This window comes from Pipistrellus hanaki (genome assembly GCF_964339955.1).
Source record: "Pipistrellus hanaki genome assembly, chromosome: 9".
Taxonomy (NCBI): Eukaryota; Metazoa; Chordata; class Mammalia; order Chiroptera; family Vespertilionidae; genus Pipistrellus; species Pipistrellus hanaki.
The window spans coordinates 44,893,474-44,912,804 of record NC_140511.1 but is presented as its reverse complement, the minus strand read 5'-3'; the positions used below and the strand labels follow the sequence as shown (position 1 = coordinate 44,912,804).

General features: G+C 36.2%; 2 protein-coding genes across 2 annotated transcripts; one reads left to right on the top strand and one right to left on the bottom strand.

Moving 5' to 3' along the window:
* Window positions 1–2,467: 2,467 nt before the first annotated feature.
* Window positions 2,468–3,415, top strand: LOC311627739 (olfactory receptor 52E4-like; the record flags this gene model as incomplete). The annotated part of the gene is made up of 1 exon (XM_084894299.1): window positions 2,468–3,415. The coding sequence occupies one exon, from the start codon at window positions 2,468–2,470 to the stop codon at window positions 3,413–3,415; it is 948 nt and encodes a 315-aa protein (XP_084750425.1).
* An 8,774-nt stretch (window positions 3,416–12,189) lies between these two features.
* On the bottom strand, window positions 12,190–13,128 carry LOC311627766 (olfactory receptor 52E2-like; the record flags this gene model as incomplete). Its single annotated transcript, XM_084894326.1, has 1 exon — window positions 12,190–13,128. One exon carries the CDS (start codon window positions 13,126–13,128, stop codon window positions 12,190–12,192), a length of 939 nt encoding a protein of 312 aa, XP_084750452.1.
* Between the last annotated feature and the right edge of the window lie 6,203 nt (window positions 13,129–19,331).

Sequence of the window (19,331 nt, the reverse complement as noted above, 5' to 3'; positions counted from 1 at the left end):
TCATAAATCTCCTTTAATCTCACTCACATCAAATTTCATTACCAACTAATGTCATGGGATAGAGAAAATGTGTTCTCCCCAGGTATCACACTTCTCAGAAGGTAAAGTAGCATCTGTTGCAGAATTTGAGCCCCTGGGACTTCCCCCCAAGTGGGGCTATAAAACTTGCATGAACCTTCCATGCAGGGAATGATTCAACAACTGAGTTCCTGTCTTTGATTCAACACAACACAATTAATCTGGAAGCAACAACAACTCTTGTATATTTACTCTAGTCAAAGAAATGAGAGGCAATAATAAAGAGACTGTAGCATCCTGATATGAGGAAGAGCTTCATAGAGAGAAGGAATAAATATTTAGTTACTGTGGATTCTTGAGACTCAGCTGTGCTGCAAATAGACTGAGAACATGCAACAGAGGCTGACGGTGTGGTTCCTCTGAAGATAAGTTAGAGACTTCTCTGGGATGCCTCATGTTGACAGGTAAATCAGTGGAGTCCTGCCACATGGAACAAGCTACTTATAAGGTTAGATAAGGATGTTCTTGAGTTTTTCCTTAACCATCCTTTAGGTGTGTCGTGAACCAATCAAGTGGTACTAACTTTGGAAAAGGAAGTGTATGCAAATGTGTCCTCTGAGATTAAGAATAATTCATTTAGAAATAAAATGCTTACCGATAGTTTCACAATGAGCATCGACTGAGATGAAATGAAATCAACTGAGATGTTGGAAGAGGAAGATTTTAGGATTATTTTATAAATTCTCTATAAACTATCTTAATTCATAACAACACATTTATAAAATAATAAGTAAGAACATATGTCCTTATTGCTTCTAAAGCCCTATGAGAATCATTCATGATAAAACTTGGGGAAAATATTAGCATTATTTGTCCCTTTGTTTTCATTACATATGGTAGAGGAACAATGGTGAAGTTTTAGAGTGAATCAGGATGTATTATATCCTTCTAGCACATGCTGATTATGTGACTTAGGAGAAATTTAGCTTATGTAACATGTGTGTTTCTTCTTTTATAAATTAGAAATGATAAAGGTAACCTCATAATGTTTTATAAAAATCAGCAACTGGACATTTGCTAATGACTCTTAAATTTTTTTGTGATATATATTATGACATAAAAAGTAGCAAATGACTGAGCCAGCTGGTGTCCTCTAATTGCATGTTGGTGTGGGAAAACCCCCATTTGATTACTTGATTGATTTAGAGCTCACCAGTCTTTCTTTCCCAAGGTGTATAGTGTATTCTGAATTCATAGGTATCATGAGAAGCTCCTTGTACTGTAGTTAGCATCTCAACATAAATTTGGTAAAAATAAATATTTAATGATTACTCTTTTTCAATCCTCTGAGACTCTCTTCCAGAAGAAGATAAGATACACATATACAAACCATATATATATATATATATATATATATATATATATATATATATCCAAGAGTAGGAGTAACCATTAAATTATATATCTAAATTACAATGAAAACATGGATATTTATCCAAGTCATCTTTTTCTAAGGTTACCAGAAAATCCAGGCAGCATACCTTTTGGGTGTGTTAATGGCTTTGCTCCTGTCTTAGAACTATTTAGGTGATTAGATGCTGTTTGTTTTATGGACAAAATTTATTAGGGAGGAACATTTCAAAAAGTTTTGTCATTAAAAATATTATAGATAAGGAAAACTTATTATTCCTTTATATGTTGCTTTTATAAATATCTACTTAGAATAGTGATTTTCAACCTTTGTCATCTCATGGCACACATAAATTAATTATGAAAATTCTGTGAAACATCAAAAAATGTATCTATTGCTGGTCTAACTATATATATATATATATATATATATATATATATATATATATATATAATTTTGATTCATTCACATGGAAGGCTATCATTTTGGCTGTTGTCATTTTTTAATTTGACAATGTAAGGAAAAGCTATCAGTACCTCTAAATATATAGTCAGGCATTGCATGTTTTGAAAATTCTTGTGGCACACCAGTTGAAAATTTTTGATTTAGTATACTTCATACAAAATGTCTCAAAGTCCATAATTATTTTGGAAGCGTACTTTTCAATGAAGATGATATAAAAGTTGTCCCCCATTGCCTTATAGGATGCAAGGAACTGGTGTTATTTTTCAGGATGTTCACTTAGCCCAGCTTTCATAGACAGAAGGGAACACCTAGCATCAGATTCTGAGCCAACGGCAAAGTAATAAGCAGTTAGAGAAGATAGTTTTACACCAACTGGTTCTTAATGAAATTAAAATCTGGGGATGAGGGATGAAATAATTCTAATTTCAGAAACTCTCACCAAGGGGCAATTAAAATTTGGTTGGTTGTATTTTTACACTGAGTAATTTTCTGTATATTGCATATTTACCAGAATATATGTGCTTTTGATTACTCCAGGGAGAAAAGAGATGCCTTCATTTAGTCAGAATCATTATGCTTGACTTTAACTCCACGGCCTCCACCAATCCCAGTGTCTTCATCCTGATGGGCATACCTGGTCTAGAAGACATGCATATTTGGATATCTATCCCTTTCTGCTCAATGTATGTTGTTGCCCTCATGGGAAACATACTCATCCTTTTTATCATCAAAACTGAGATTGCTCTTCACGAACCCATGTTTTATTTTCTTTCCATGTTGGCCATCACGGACCTCATCTTGTCAACCTCGACTCTTCCCAAGATGTTGGTTATATTCTGGTTCAATTACCATGAAATCAACTTCCATGCCTGCCTCACTCAGATGTTTTTCATCCATGCTTTCTCTGGGGTGGAGTCAGGGCTTCTTGTGGCCATGGCACTTGACCGGTATGTGGCAATCTGCAATCCTCTCAGACACTCATCCATTCTAACAAATTCTGTTGTGGTTCAGGTTGGCACAGTGGCTCTTCTGCGTGGGTTAGTGCTAATGACACCACATCCCTTTCTGGTAAAGAGGTGGCCATATTGCAGGACCAATATTGTCCCCCATACATATTGTGAGCATATGGCTGTGGTGAAGTTGGCTTGTGCTGACATTTCCATCAATAGTCTTTATAGTTTGGCAGTCATTGTCTTAATTGTTGGGACTGATGTGGCATGCATCTCTCTGTCTTACATACAGATCCTCCGTACTGTTTTTAAGCTTCCTTCTAAAGATGCCAGGTTGAAGACTCTTAGTACTTGTGGGTCTCATGTTTGTGTCATCCTTACATTCTATACCCCTGCTCTTTTCTCCTTCCTCTCCCACCGATTTAGCAAGCATGTACCACGCCACACCCATATCCTGCTGGCCAACATGTACTTGTTGGTACCCCCTATGCTGAACCCTGTTATCTATGGAGTAAGGACCAAACAGATCCGAAAATCCGTCCTACAATTATTCATGACTAAAACCAACTGAGACTTATGGCCCCTACTTTTCTACTTATTTCCCTCCTCCAATCACTTCTTTGATATAAATTTCTCAGATTCTAGAATCAGCAGACCAGGACTTATAATCTTATATCATTCCTTCCCTTCTGACTGTGGCTAGTATTTTTTGTTTGTTTTGTAAATTGGAGGAATCTACAAGTAGATAATTCACCCTGGCCAATGTTGTTCATTGATTAGAGAACCAGCCTACACCCTCTATGGTCGAGGGTTTGATTCCCAATCAGGGTATCTACCTGGGTTGCAGGTTCAATCCCCACCTCTGGTTGGGGATGTGTGCAGAGGCAACTAATGGATATATCTCTCCCACATCAAATTTTTTTCCCCTCTCTCCCCCTCCCTACATCCCTGCTAAAATCTACTTAAAATCAATGGAAAATATATTATCAGGTGGAGATTTACCAAAAAAATAAAAAATAAAAATAGATAATTCTAATGACAATCAAGATTTGGTTAATTTGTACTCTCACTATAACCATAAGGTAAAACTAAAGAGAAGTGATCAAAAGAGAAAAATGTGTAGTAAGCCATATCATTCCCACCTAGCAACTGATGGGAAGGGTGCATTCTCAACAGCCTTGAGAATGGATACTGACTGTAACATGAGTTATTCACAGTGCTGGTGTGAACATTAGGTATCATTCAAACTTGTGGAAATTTGAAGAATCACAACTGTTGTTCCTAAAATAAGTAAAATAAAATAATGGCATTGATTTTGGCAATCATCTTTATGTACCAGGTACTTACCTGATCCTAAAGGATGTGATAATAAACAAAAAAATAAAAGATTACTTCTAGTGGAGTTTATAGCTGATTAAAAAAAATTTTTAAAGGAAGGTAAATAATGTACACTTATTATCATACTAGAGGCCTGGTGCAAGAATTTGTGCCAAGGTGGGGGCTGGCCTGTCCACCCCAATGGGAGCCCATTGGGCCAGGTTGGTGGGAGGGAGGGGCTGTGGGTGGTTCGCTGTCTGGCCCCACTCCTGATTGGGATGTTGGGGGCCAATCGGGGGCTGGGCTGGCTGGGGGAGGGGGCTGCTGATTGGGTGCTGCAGTGCTTGTCATAGCAGCCAATCATTCTGGTCATTCTGCCATTCTGGTCATTGGAGATATATATATATATATATATATATATATATATATATATATAGCCTTTTCTAATAGTATTTAATCCTATAAATTTTAGTCTAATTCATTTTTCAGTTACATCCTATACCTTTTGATTGTTCGTTTTCTCTCTACTGATTCTATTGGATACTGAAAAAGGAATCTTGAATTCACCAAATATATCTGTGGACTTGGCTGTATTTCCTTTTAATTCTATCTGTTTACCTTCATATAATTGGAACTCTGCAGTTAGTTACATGTGCATTTAGTACTGTTACATCTTTCTGAAGAACTGATTCTTTTATCATTTTATAACATCCATCTTTTTTTATAATATTTCTTATTCTGAATTCTGTTTGATATTAATATAGCCACTTTTAAATACTTTTGCATGACAAATTAACTTAACTACATATTTATATATAAAGTGGAGTTTCGTAAACAACATATAGCTAGATTTTGCTCTTTTATCTGATCTAACTAACTCCATCATAAATCAATGTGTTTAGACTATTTCTACTTTATATAGTTAGTAAAATGGAGAGAAAGGAGAAAAAAAGTAGGAGTTTCACACTTAATCTCTAAATCCAAATCTTTTTCCTTCTCTGTTTTCCTCCCTCCCTTCTTTCCTTTTGCTACTTTTGTAAACTGCTATTTCCCTGTTGGTGCTTGCTCTTTAGCCAGTGGAAGGCAAGGACATGCAGGGGTCCTCAAACTTTTTAAAGTGGGGGCCAGATCACGGTCCCTCAGAGAGCTGGAGGGCCGGACTATATGAACTACTAATCCCTACTGTAACACCTTGGCTGCGCTCACTGCCCAAAAAACCTGGCTGGCAGGATCAGACTCCCCTGGGGGCTGCATGTGGCCCGCGGGCCGTAGTTTGAAGACCCCTGATAGGGGAACATTTCTTTTAAGAATATACATGATACCAATCAGTTCTTTAAATTTTGACTCCCTGTTGCCTGATTTTCTAATTTTATAGGTAACTTCTTTGTAACTTGTACAGATTTTAGTCTTAATCTGTGGGAGAGATTAGTTGTAGTAGACTCATTGCATTTTAACCACATTGGGCTAACTTAATGCACATTTTAAACATAAATATAGTGTAACAATTAAAAAATAAGTGCTATGTTTAAAAAAAAAAAGGAAAGGGAATAAGGGAAGTGTTATGTATGTGGTGGAAGGTGTGGCCAATGAAAATGGGGTCCTTTCACAAAGTTGCTAGATTTATTGGAATAGAAATAGAAGGCTGCCCCACCCCTTCCTGGTGTCTCATCTCTGTCAGTTCCACTTTGTAAAAAGTCCAGCATTGTCTTTATCAGGCCCAGAAATAGAGCCAGTGTCCAGAGATTCTTTGCCATGCCAACACTTAGTCCAATTCAGCCTCTGTCCCTGTCCAGCTAGCTTTGTCTTTGTTCTTAGCTGCACTCCACGTGACACTACATTTCAGTACCCAGGCTCCTGCTTGGAGCTGGCACTTGGCTGTTAAGCCTGTATGGCTGTTACTGAGAGAAAATATGGAAGCGCATGAGCGCTTGAATGAACACATGTTATAGGGAGACAGAAAGAGAGAGAGAGCCTTTGTTAAGCTTGTATTATATTATCTAGGGTTTGGGCAGACCACGTGCACTTTCAAACTAACCAATCAGCTTCCCAATCCTTTGAAGGTTGGTGTTGGGCCCTCCCCCTAACCAATCCATTTCCTATATCTTCTGGGATTCTCTGTCCCTTATCTAATCTGATCCTTTTCCCAGGCTAGACAGGTCTGATTTTAGCTCCTATTATGCATGCTTCATAGTAGAAGTACCTCTTGGCTCCTACTAGCATGTGCCATATGTTTTTAACTATGGAACAATTGTCATAATAACAATAACAAGCATATATTTTACCCTCTCAAATTTCCTAATGTGCCTATGAAATACATACCTATTATCATTTCCTAAACCCATCCTACTTTTCTTAGCAATTACCACTTATATCTACTAGGTTAATTTTTTTACAATTTTATGTAGATGTAATAAGAAAATAAGTTTCTTTACTTCTGTATTTACTTCTTTCACTAAGCATAATTATTTTAAGATTAATTCATATATGTTGTGTATTCATCATTTATTTCTTTATAATACTGAATAGTATTATATTATGTGGATGTGTCTGAATTTGTCCATCAAGTCATCATGCTATATATTTGTGTTGGTTTTTGTTTTTGGATATTATGAATAAATCAACTATAAGTATCTGTGTACAAGACTTGGTGTGAACATGGGTCTACATTTATCATAAATAAAATTATCTAGGAGTAGTGAGCAATGTTAGCAAGGTTTCAGGATACAAGGTTAATATAGTTTTTACACTTTTAATAAACTTTTATTTATACAACAGAAATGAAGAAGTGGAATTTTAAATGATAAACATAATACAATTTATATTAGCCTCTAAAAATAAACATTTAAATATAAATCTTTAAAAATATGTACAGAATCAATATTTGAAAAATTATACAAATCTGAGAAATATATCAAAGAAATAAGCAAATGGAGAAATATCACATGTTCATAGTTAGGAAGACAATATTGTCAATATGTCAGTTCTTCTCAAATCAGTCTGTAGATTCAATACAATCCCAATCAAAATCTCAGCAAGTTATTTTTTAATATCAAAAAACTGATTTTATAATTTATGTAAAGAGTAAAAAAAAAACTGAAAAACACAATATTGACGAAAAGAATAAAGTTGGAGAATTGACATAACTGTATTTCAAGACTTACTAAAAAGCTACAATAATTAAGAGAGTATGGCATTGACAAAAGAATAGACAAATACTATTGACATGGAGAACATCATTAACCCACACACATTCAAGAATCTCATTATGTATTTTACTTAGCCTTACAGTCCTCAGTCACTTTCAGCAAGAAAAAGAAGTACCGTATTTTTCAGACCATAAGACGCACCGGACCATAAGACGCACCAGTTTTTAGAGAAGGGCAATGAAGAAAAAAAGATTCTGAAACAAATAGTGTCCTAAAATATTTTATGTGCATTAAAACCCAACATCACAGTCATAAACACATGTAATCAACCCTGTAAAGTAAACAGCAGCATTTAGAACCATTTTAGAGCCGGGCAAGCACACAGAGACCACACAGAGCCGGGCAAGTAAAAAAACTTTTTTTTTACAGTATATGTGTAGGCTATATTTGGACCATAAGACGCAGGGACTTTTCCCCCCCACTTCTGGGGGGAAAAAAGTGCGTCTTATGGTTCGAAAAATACGGTATATTGATGAAAGTCAAATTATATAAAGGAATCATTGAATATGAGTTTAAGAGATTCTAGGCTGATGTAATGCTTGAGTGACTTTTACATAGTCTCATTTTGGGGCACCCTGAGAGATTATAAGCCAAATATTACCTGGAAAGAATATCAATTTCCAAATACATTTGGGTTACACATTCTTTACAAATATTCTTACAACTCTGTTCTGAATTTGCTTTGTCCTGACTCCATAAATGACTGGATTGAAACAAGGAGAACAACCACATGTATAGACTGGCCAGGAATATGTGACATTTCTACCAAACCAGTGAGTCATAAAGGAGAAAAATGCTGGAATACACTAGGCTAAGATGATACACCCATGTGAACCACATTTACTAAGTACTTTTGCCAGCCATTCTTAGAAAATTCTTAGAAAATGCTCCACTGCCTTCTTTGGTATTTCTGGGAAAACATAAGGGATGGCTGAATATCACTATGTGTAATAGCATACCAATTAAACTCTTAACAACATAATGAATGAAATTTGAGGCTGGTTAACTACCAGATATATTAAAATTGTTGCCTATCCCATTGAATATTTCATGGGGATTGTGGGAGTTAGAAACAATTTTTTTCTGCTGGTAGAGTGGTGTAGTGATTCATGGTCATCTTTAGCTCACTCATTTGTGAAATGCTCATCTGGTTACCCTTCCAGTAACCATAACTTGTGTAACATTTTCAAGTTACCTTGGTACCTGAGTTGATCAGGTACAGAAGAGAAAGACCCAGGATATTATTTTAATAGAAGGCAAGAAATTGAAATGTAAGAAACTTTGGAAATGATGGTCAAGAGGATATCCACTGATGAAACTCATCTGTGCATCATAGTCTCATTCTGTAGGAGTTACTTTTCCCCTTTTTTACTTTAATAAGACTGTGGTTTTAGCTATCTTTTGATGAAATTGGTGCTTCTATGCTATGATTGATGAAGCGATTATTAGAGTTTTTAGTCAAAAAAAGTTATAATTTATTATATAAACAAATAATGCAAAAAATATCTTAATAGAATTAGAAAAAGTAGTTATTAAATTCAGCATTTATATATGATAGTAAAAAACAAAACCCCTTTAGCCAACTAGGCAAAAAAATAAAAGTTACTCATTTGGTGAAAGGAATCCATGAAAAATCTATAACTAATATCATTTTGAATAGTGAAACACTGAAAGATTTGTCCCTTTGGTTTAAAAAAGGCAAAAACATCAACTAGCATCAATTTTGCTAGAAGGTCTAACAAGCTAAATATGTCAAGAAAAAAAAAAGTAATACTGAAATGAAAGAAGTAACCTTTTCTATTTAGAAATTACCTGAACAATTACAGAAAAATTAAAAATTTAGAAGCAATCATTTAGCTTATTAATTGCTTAAGTATAAGCATCAATACTACTAGCAAACAATTACAAATTAAAATTTTAAATTATCCTACCTAATAAAAGAGTGATATGCAAATTAACCATTACTCTGCTACACCCACCAGCCATGCCCACCAGGCAATCAGAGCAAGCATGCAAATTAACCCCAACCAAGATGGCTGCTGCCACAAAGAGCAGGAGGGAGGCTTGGGTTTCCCCAGCAATAGAGGAAGCCAAGCTTTCTATACACCCTGGCTGGCCCAGGCCTCCACTCAAGGCTACAAAGTTTCAATTATAGAAGGTAAACAAATCCAAACAGAAGTGGCAGCAGCCATGGAGCTGGAGAGAGAAGGCTAGGGTTTCCCCAGGTGACAGAAGAAGCCAAGCTTTCCACCTGCCCTAGCTGGCCTAGGCCTCCACTTCAGGCTGCAAAGTTTCAATTATAGAAGGTGAATAAACTCCACAGAGCGAGCAGGCTTGGTTCTGCTCCAGGCTACAAAGTTTCAATTGTAGAAGATATATAAATCCCAGATAGCAGGGTCCTGTGTTGTTTTTCAGGCCAGCCACGCACCCTGGCTACCCAAGCAGAGCCCTGGTGTCTGGAATTTATTTACCTTCTACAATTGAAACTTTGTAGCCTGGAATGGAGCCAAGCCTCCTGCTTGCTCCATGTCCAACAGCCATTTCTGTTTGGATTTGTTTACTCTTTTATTAGGTAGGATACTATTAATGTATATGTGCAAGTTTTTGTGTGAATGTAATTTACAAACTAGTTTGGTAAACTCCTTGGACTGTGATTGCTGGATTTTACAGCAAGATTGACTTCTATCTCTATATTTATGAGGTGTATAGACAAATATTTTGCTCAAAATTTTAATTGGGTTATTTTTATTATGCATATATTTAGTTGTAGATTTTGATTATTTTTAAATCAACTTAAGAAAGTTCTCTATTCCTTGTTAGCAAATGTTTTTATAAATATGTTCCGTGTTTTCTTTAAAGATTTTACTTGCCCAACCAGGATAGGTCAGTGGTTGAGCATCCACCCATGAACCAAGACATCACAGATTTGATTCCTAGTCAAGGTATATGCCCAGGTTTTGGGCTCGATCCCCAGTAGTGGGCATGTAGGAGACAGCTGATAAATGTTTCTCATCACTATTTCCATCTCTCTATCCCTCTCTCAACCCTTCTTTTGAAATCAATAAAAACATATTTTTTTAAAATATTTTTCTTTAATCATTCATATGATGAATAGTATTTTTCTCCATTAAGCTGATGTTCTAGGTTGTTTTGTTAATTATATTTTGAATGTTGAACCAGCTTTGCATATCACGAATAAACACCACTTGATCATGCTATATATTTAATAAATTATTAGCTTCAATTTCCTAATATTTTATCAAGTATTTTTGCTTCTGTTCATGCGAAATATTTTTGAGAAATAGTCAGCATTTTAAAAATTGTTTATTAGCCAAAACCAGTTTGGCTCAGAGGATAGAGTGTCAGTCTGCAGACTAAAGCGTCTCAGGTTCGATTCCCATCAAGGGCATGTACATTGGTTGCAGACACACCTGTGTAAGAGGCAGCTGGTCAATGTTTCTCTCTCATCGATGTTTCTAGTTCTCTATCCCTCTCCCTTTCTCTCTGTAAAAAAATCAATAAAATATATATTTTTTTAATTGTTTATTTTTTGGATTATATCTTTAGCTGGCTTTGGTATTGGGCTATTTCCAGCTTCATAAAATGAAGTGATTTTTTTCTGGAAGTGATTTTAGGTAATTGCTGTGATTTTTTTTTCCTTTAGTATTTGGTAGAATTCACTGGTGAAGCCATCAAAACCTGATTTTGATGAGAAGGTTATTAATTAGTGATGCAATTCATTAATTAATATAGAGACATTTAGGTATTTAGAAAAATAAATTTTCTTCTATGGAAATTTATATATTTCTATATTTATGGACATTATGTTATAAATATATCTGATGAGAAACTGAACTTAAAGATAGTTTCAGTACTTTCACCACTGATTTCTACTTATCTTTTAGGCCATGGACATATAAAGAAAAGTTAATGCTTAGAGACATATAAAAGACTGTTTTAAAAAAGGCATATATTGCCCAAATCAGTTTGGCTCAGTGGATAGAGCATCGGCCTGCGGACTGAAAGGTCCCAGGTTCGATTCCGATCAAGGGCATGTACCTTGGTTGTGGGCACATCCCCAGTGTGTGTGTGTGTGGGGGGGGGGTGCAGAAGGCAGCTGATCAATGATTCTCTCTCATCGAGTTTCTAACTCTATATCCCTCTCTCTTCCTCTCTGTAAAAAAATCAATAAAATATTATATTAAAAAATAAAAATAAATAAAAAAGGCATATAAGGTAGCCTTTAAAATTTTAATAGAAAACATAGCTATTTACAGATTAATACATTTAAATTTTATCAGTCTCAGTTGAAATAAAGCTAGAATACTTTATTTGGCTAGTGTGGCTCAGTGGTTGAGCCTCAACCTATGAACCAAGAATCATGGGTTCAATTACCAGTCAGGCACATGCCCAGGTTGCAGGTTTAATCGCCAGTAGGGGACGTGCAGGAGTCAGTCAAACAATGATTCTCTCTCATCATCGATGTTTCTACCTTTCTCTCCCTTTCCCTTCCTCTCTGAAATCAACATATATATATTTAATCCATAAGAATGATATAGAATAGCTAGTGCACAGGAATATGGCACATTCTATAAACCCTACTTAATATCTAGTGATAAAAAATTACATATAAAGACTGATTACTCATATTTTTCCATATGAATTGGATAACAAAGGTTAGACTTTTGACTGTCTGTACTCATTAAAATGCTTACAGAAGGAAGCCAAAATAAATAAAAATTTATGTCAAACACATTTAAATTTACTGAATTTAATATAACAAGGCATTTCATCTCATATATTAGGCACTATTTCTTTTTAATTACTTATTTTTAAATAATATTTTCTTCACATGATTATATATCTGTTTGGTTCTGACTCCATATATGACAGGGTTGAGCATTGGTGGTACTATAACGTAAAGATTCGCTAGAAGTATGTGAATATAGCGAGGGACATTTCGGCCAAAGCGATGTGTCATGAAGGAAAAGAGGGCTGGTGTATAGAAGGCAAGAATTACACAAACATGGGAACCACATGTGCTAAGAGACTTGAGCCGAGCTTCACGGGAAGGAAGGCGAAAAACAGAACGGAGTATCTGAACGTAAGAAAGGGCAATGGCTATAATGTCAAACACTAAGATTGAAATAGCACCCAAGCCATAGATGATATTGATCTTGATGCTGGCACAAGACAGCCGAGCAAGACCCATGTGCTCACAGTAAGTATGAGGAATGACATGATTCCCACAGAAGGGCAATCGCAAAATGAGAAATACAAATGGAATCACAGAAATAAATGGCCGCACTACCACACCAAGACCAATCATTGAAACGACCTTATTGGTGAGGACGGTGCTATATCTGAGTGGGTTGCAAATGGCCACATAGCGGTCATAAGCCATTGCCAAGAGGACTGCGGATTCCATACCAGTGAAGTTGTGAATGAAAAACATCTGGGTGAGGCAGGCTTCAAAGATGATCTCCCTCAGGTTGAACCAGAAGATTCCAAGCATCTTAGGGATAGTAGCTGTGGAGAGACCCAAGTCAATGGTGGCCAACATGGCCAGGAAGTAGAACATAGGCTGGTGTAGGCTGCTCTCAGCCTGGATCACAAACAGAATAGTGAGGTTCCCTATGAGTGCAATCATGTACACAGCACAAAAGGGAAAGCCAATCCAAATGTGGACCGTTTCCAGTCCTGGGACCCCCAGCAACAAGAAGGAGGAGGGGTGAAACTGAGTGTCATTGGGAAGAGACATCCTGATTGATAATGCATAAGTCCATGTTCCTTACAGATGTGCTACTGCCAACCTGTATGCAGGCTACCAGGTAAAACTTTGCAATGTTTAAACCTAAAGGAAAATGATAGCATACAATTGTGAATATTCGCTTTCTTAGTTAATTCACACAATTAGAAATGTACTATGTAAAAAGCAAAGTGAAGATGTGAACTATCAATAAGAAGGCTTTGAAAGAAGTTACCCATAGATTGTAATAAAAAATTCTACATAATATATTCATCCTTTTTTGGCACTGTTTTTCCTCTCTTAGAAGAATGGTCTCCTTTGCAATGGTTACCTCATTGGTATTATGCTATGTTGTGTAAACATATCTTCATTAAATACCTTCTCTTATCATCACCAACATAATTTACTTTCAATTTTGACATTCAAAGGGCTCTATCAGTCTCTATAAATAGGTATTTCTATTCATTCCATTTTGTTGGTTAAATAGTAACACTTAAGATAACATACAGAATAGGCAGTAAGTGCTGATGAACACCCAGATTTGTTAAGATGTGTTCTCAAATAGTAAAAATAAATCTAAAAGATTAAAATCAATCTATTTGTTAATATTTATTTCTTATTATTACAAAATATGAAGCAAATCTAGTGAAAAAATTATCAACTACCATTTATTGAGGTACTGCCTACCACATTCAATGCTGTCAGAACCTTTGCAAATATCATCCCTGATCTTTATAAACACACTTAACTTAAATTTTTACATATGGATCTGAATCTGAAATAGCTTAAATGACTTATCAAATGTTTTAAATGCTTATAATTAATAAAGGTATATAAAAAAGAAGAAAAAAGTGAATAGAATATAATTCAATTGAAATGGAAAGACAATGGACATAAGAAAAAGATAATCCATGCCTCACACTCATGTAATATATTTACAGCCCCCTCCTTCACACGCATTTACTCAAACATGGTCTTTTTTAAGCTCACATATATCTAAAAAAAAAAAAAAAAAAAAAAAAAAAGATAGCAGTATCTTCACTATAAATCTGAAGCAATTGTATTTTTAAGTGTTGAAGATACATGGCAAATATTTTGAAGAAGAAACTAGATAGAAAACATATTCTGAACAAACTGAATAATTTTCAATGATACTTACACTGTTCTTATGTAATTGCATGTACCTTACTTACGGCATTTGTTAGAGTGTATATTTTCAAAACATTTGACCATTCATTATGTTAACTGTTTTATAGTAAAAAGTGACTTTTTATGATTTGGTATCACTGGGAGATTCCAAAGAATAATTCTTACTAATTACGATCACAGTTTCATTAAGACAATTGTTGTATTATGAAGACACTGATATCTGGGAAACAAAGCCAAGAAGAGTGTCCTTCCTGTTCATGATAAATACATAATAAAAAGAAAGTATAATATGGATAAGGAAACAAAGAACTCCTAAGAGTAAATGTTAAACTTTGGAAAGGGATCTAAGAACAACAGATGTCATTCGTGTGAGACACTCTGTGAAATGTCCGAAGGAATAAAGTCTTTCTACTATAATATTCTGGCCTGCTCATGGAACAATGAATATTGCAAAAAACTGTGACATGGACAACATAAGGAATGAAAGTAGGATCCAATTACGAAAGCAGATTTTTTTGTGATTTATCAGTGTAAGTTCTAATGGCAAGTTCTTGTATTTTATTTTATTTTTTAAAAATATATTTTATTGATTTTGTACAGAGAGGAAGGGAGAGAGATAGTTAGAAACATCGATGAGAGAGAGTCATTGATCAGCTGCCTCTTGCACACCCCCTACTGGGGATATGCCTGCAACCAAGGTACGTGCCCTTGACCAGAATCGAACCCAGGACCTTTCAGTCCCCAAGCCAACGCTCTATCCATTGAGCCAAACCAGTTTTGGCTAAGTTCTTGTATTTTAAATAAAGCTTTTATATTCATAAATAACATCTGGGAAGATCAGAAATGTAGGCAAATAGTCTCAGAAAATTAAGAAAACAATGTTTTCCTTTTTCATCACTCCTACATGCACTAGATTCTCAAAAAAATAAGAAAACTACTTTAGCTAGTAGAAGCAGAGTTCATCATTAAAGAAGAGAATAAGTTACCTTTCTGGGTTTTGTGAGTTTTTTTAGTTGTTTTTAGAGGAAAGGATGGTATTATCTTCTCTGGTCAAAGATAAAATAATGAGGAAATTATACTTCTCAACTCAGAGAATTCTGCAATAGAGCCTTATTAGCTGGTTAAGTAAAAAGACAGCGTAGCAATAATTTGTAAACATACAGAAAAATGAACTTTTGTACTTGTTTGTCTTGCATCATTATTATTCTGTGAACTGGCTAGATTAAAAAATCTGAATAGCATCTTCCTCCCCTTCCAAATATTAAAAACACAACTGATATACTTCTTCAATATTTTTAAAATCAGTACATTTGTTCTATCCTCATAGAGCTAGTTTAAATCCTCATCATTCCTTGGGTTTATTATAGCACAGAACTTGGCAATGCTTAAAAGCATGAGCTCCACCATCTTACTAATTGGTTGAAACTAACTTTAAAACTTATTCACTCTGTAATGAAAAGCAAATAATGAGCATTTTTATCTTCTAGTATAAAATACATATAAAAAAGATAAATGTGTTCATAATTTTAAGCAAGTAATTCATTTAAAACATTTTGAACCTATTCCAAAAAACACTATGTTATCTGTCATTCTTTAGATACCAGGAAGTCTATTTTTCTAAAATGCATAACAAAAGGATTCAGGCTGAAATCTAGTGTTATATGGCCCTTCCTAAATGTGATCCTATTCATTTCCTAAGTTTCAGCCTTAGACTTCTATCCCCAAAGTGTAACCCTGTGTCTCTTCTCTTCCTCTCCTCTGCTTCTTTCTTCCTTCATCCATCACTGTGAAGAAAGGATGCACTGAGAGGTGGGACATGGGGAGACTCACCAGCTGGAGCACCAGGAATCTGGTCTCTATCTTGTCTCAACCTGCTCAGTTTTTATGAGGGCACTACTCTTTGCCAGGGAGGAGCTTGCAATGGAAAAATCCCCTGGAGGCATTTTGTAAAGGACACAAGGTCTCTGGGTACCTACAATAGTGTCTAATCCAGCTCTAAATCAATAAAAGAGAGACATAAGGAGCTCTGGCTTCTAAGGAAATGAAGGCAGAAAAGTAAGATTTTGAGTAGTATGATGACAGAATAGAAGGTGGTATTTCCTCCCCACCTTCCGTGGAAATACCAAGATAACAACCACAAATCTATGAAAAGACATTTGTGAGAGTTCCAGAATCCAGAGGAGATGTTATATATGTATATTTATATTGATATATGTGTGTCCCCCTTGAGGAGAGAGGAATCCCAACCCCACACCAGGACCCCCTGAGTTCAAATGCCAGAAAGAGAGGTCCCCATAATTTTTTGCTATAAAAATAAGTAGGAATTGAAGCTGAGTGAGATGGAAAACTGCTGGAGTCCCGGCCATTTCTCTTAAAGAGCCCATGCACAGACTTACTTGGACTCATCACTGAGCTCTAGCGCTAGAACAACAGATTGAAAGGAACCAGGGAACTAAGGGGAGGAATTGAAGTATCAGGATGAGACCTTTAGGGGCAGCTTTCTCCCAGATAGAATGTCTGGAAGAGGCCATTGTTCCATTTCTGAGCTTTTCCTCTGAAAATTTCCTGAGACCTCAGCCCACCTAAGTTGTGGGCCCACCCAAGCTGTTCCCAGTGGCTTTTCATAAGAACGGCCTGTCTTGGCTCATGCTTCACACTTGCTTAAAACTCCTCAAACGAGTATCATCTGGCCTCCGTATGCTCTGTACCTCTCACTAAATTGCTCTGTAACTCTCACTAAGCTTGGCCTCTTCTGGGCAACCCAAACCCTGCATAAGTAGCAACCATCTACAGATCACTTTATAGCTCATGGCTAGTGCCACAGGTAGAACACAGGTGGTGGCTGACCTTGGCCTGCATCTTCTAGGACAGTTGTCAGCAAACCGCGGCTCTTTGGCCCCTTGAGTGTGGCTTTTTCACAAAATACCACGTGTGGATGCTCACAAACAGTGCAATTGAAACTTTGTGGCCCATATGCAGAAGTCGGTTTTCGGCCTGGGAGATTCTATTTTGAAGAAGTGGTTCTAATGCTGAGCCACACTCAAGGGGCCAAAGAGCCACATATGGCTCAGGAGCCATGGTTTGCCAACCACTGTTCTAGGAGGTTCCAGAGCCAGTGCATCTTCTGGAATGCTTCAGACCATATGGAAGCACCAACCAATCACCTCCACAAGCAATACACTCAAAATGAAACTCAGTGGGCACCAGAGATCAGCGGAAGTAAGTCTTGCTCCATGACGTGGGCCCCTGAGCAGCTGATCCTCTGTGGTTATAGAAGCTAGTCCTTGCAGTCATTTGGCCTGGGGTTAAATCCCTCACATTACCATGCCATCAGCAATCAAGGCTCAACTACAACAGGTGGGTGTACAGAATTCATAAAGACACCTGGAGTGTCCAGCTTGGATAATTAGGAAGCCTGTGCCTCCTATTACATAAGGCAACTTTACCAAGGCCAGGAGATGTAGCCGATCTTCCTAATACATGGAAACAAACAGGGAGACTGCCAAAATAAGGAAACAAAGAAACATGCCCCCCCCCCAAAAAAAAAAACAACCACAAACAAACAAAACAAAACAAAAAAACAGAACAAAACTCCAGAAAAAGAACTAAACAAAATGGAGACAAGCAATCTACCAGATGTAGAGTTCAAAATACTGCTTATAAGGACGCTCAATGAACTTGGGGAAGAGTAGTTGAACTTAGAACTTCTACAGCATAAAAGGACATGGAAACCATAAAAAAGAAACAATCATAAATTAAGGGTATACTAACTGAAGTGAATACATTATACAAAATCAACAGGGGAGTAGATGAAGCAGAGGATCAAATTGGAGATTTGGAAAATAAGGAAGCAGAAAATACACAATCAGAACAGCAAAGTGAAAAAGGAATTAAAAAAAAAAAAAAAGTTAGGATTGTATAAGGAACCTCTGGAACAACTATAAGCATACTAACATTGGCATCATGTGGGTACCAGGAGGAAAGAGAGTGAGAGCAAGGAATTGAAAACCTATATGAAATAATAATAATGAAAAATTTCCCTAACCTGGCGAAGGAAATAGAATACGAGTTCGGGAAGCATAGAAAGTGATAAACCCAAAGAGGCCCACACCAAGACACATCATAATTAAAATGCCAAAGGTTAAAGACAAAGTCAGAATCCTAAAAGCAGCCAGAGGAAAGAAATTAATTACCTACAAGGGGTCTCCCAGCTGATTTCTCAAAAGAAACTTTGCAGACCAGAAGGGGTTGGTACAATAAAATCAATGTGATACAAAGCAAGAATCTACAATCAAGATTACCTAGCAAAGCTATCATTTAGAATCAAAGGACAGATAGAGCTTCCCAGATAAGGCAAACTGTTTGCCACCAGACCAGTATTACATAAAATGTTAAATGGTCTTCTGTAAGAAGAAAAATATATATAAATATGAATATTTATATGCATATCTATAAATGCATATCTATCAAAAATTTAATCTGTAAAAAAGAACAGTAAATGAACAAGCAAAACAGAAATAAACTCACAGATACATGAAACATTCTGATGTTTGCCAGGTGGAGAGGGATGGGTAAAGAGGATGTGTCAAAAAGGTGAAGGGAATAAAAAGTACAAATTGGGCCGAAACCTGTTTGGCTCAATCGGGTTGGGGACTGAAGGGTCCCGGGTTCCATTCCGGTCAAGGGCATGTACCTTGGTTGCGGGCATATCCCCAGTGGGGGGTGTGCAAGAGGCAGCTGATCGATGACTCTCTCATCGATGTTTCTAACTCTCTATCTCTCTCCCTTCCTCTCTGTAAAAACACAATAAAATATGTTTTAAAAAAAGTACAAATTGGTAGTTACAGAATAGTCACAGGAATGTAAAGTACAGCATAGGGAGTATGCTCAATAATCTTCTGGTAACTGTGTATGGTGTCGGATGATTACTAGATTAAATGGGATGATAAGATATTAAGTTCTAAAATGCAGTTAGTAAGTCATAAAGTGTTTAACAACTGCATTTTACACCTGAAACTAATATAATATTGTACATCAATTGTAACTTAAAAAAAAATTTTTTTTTA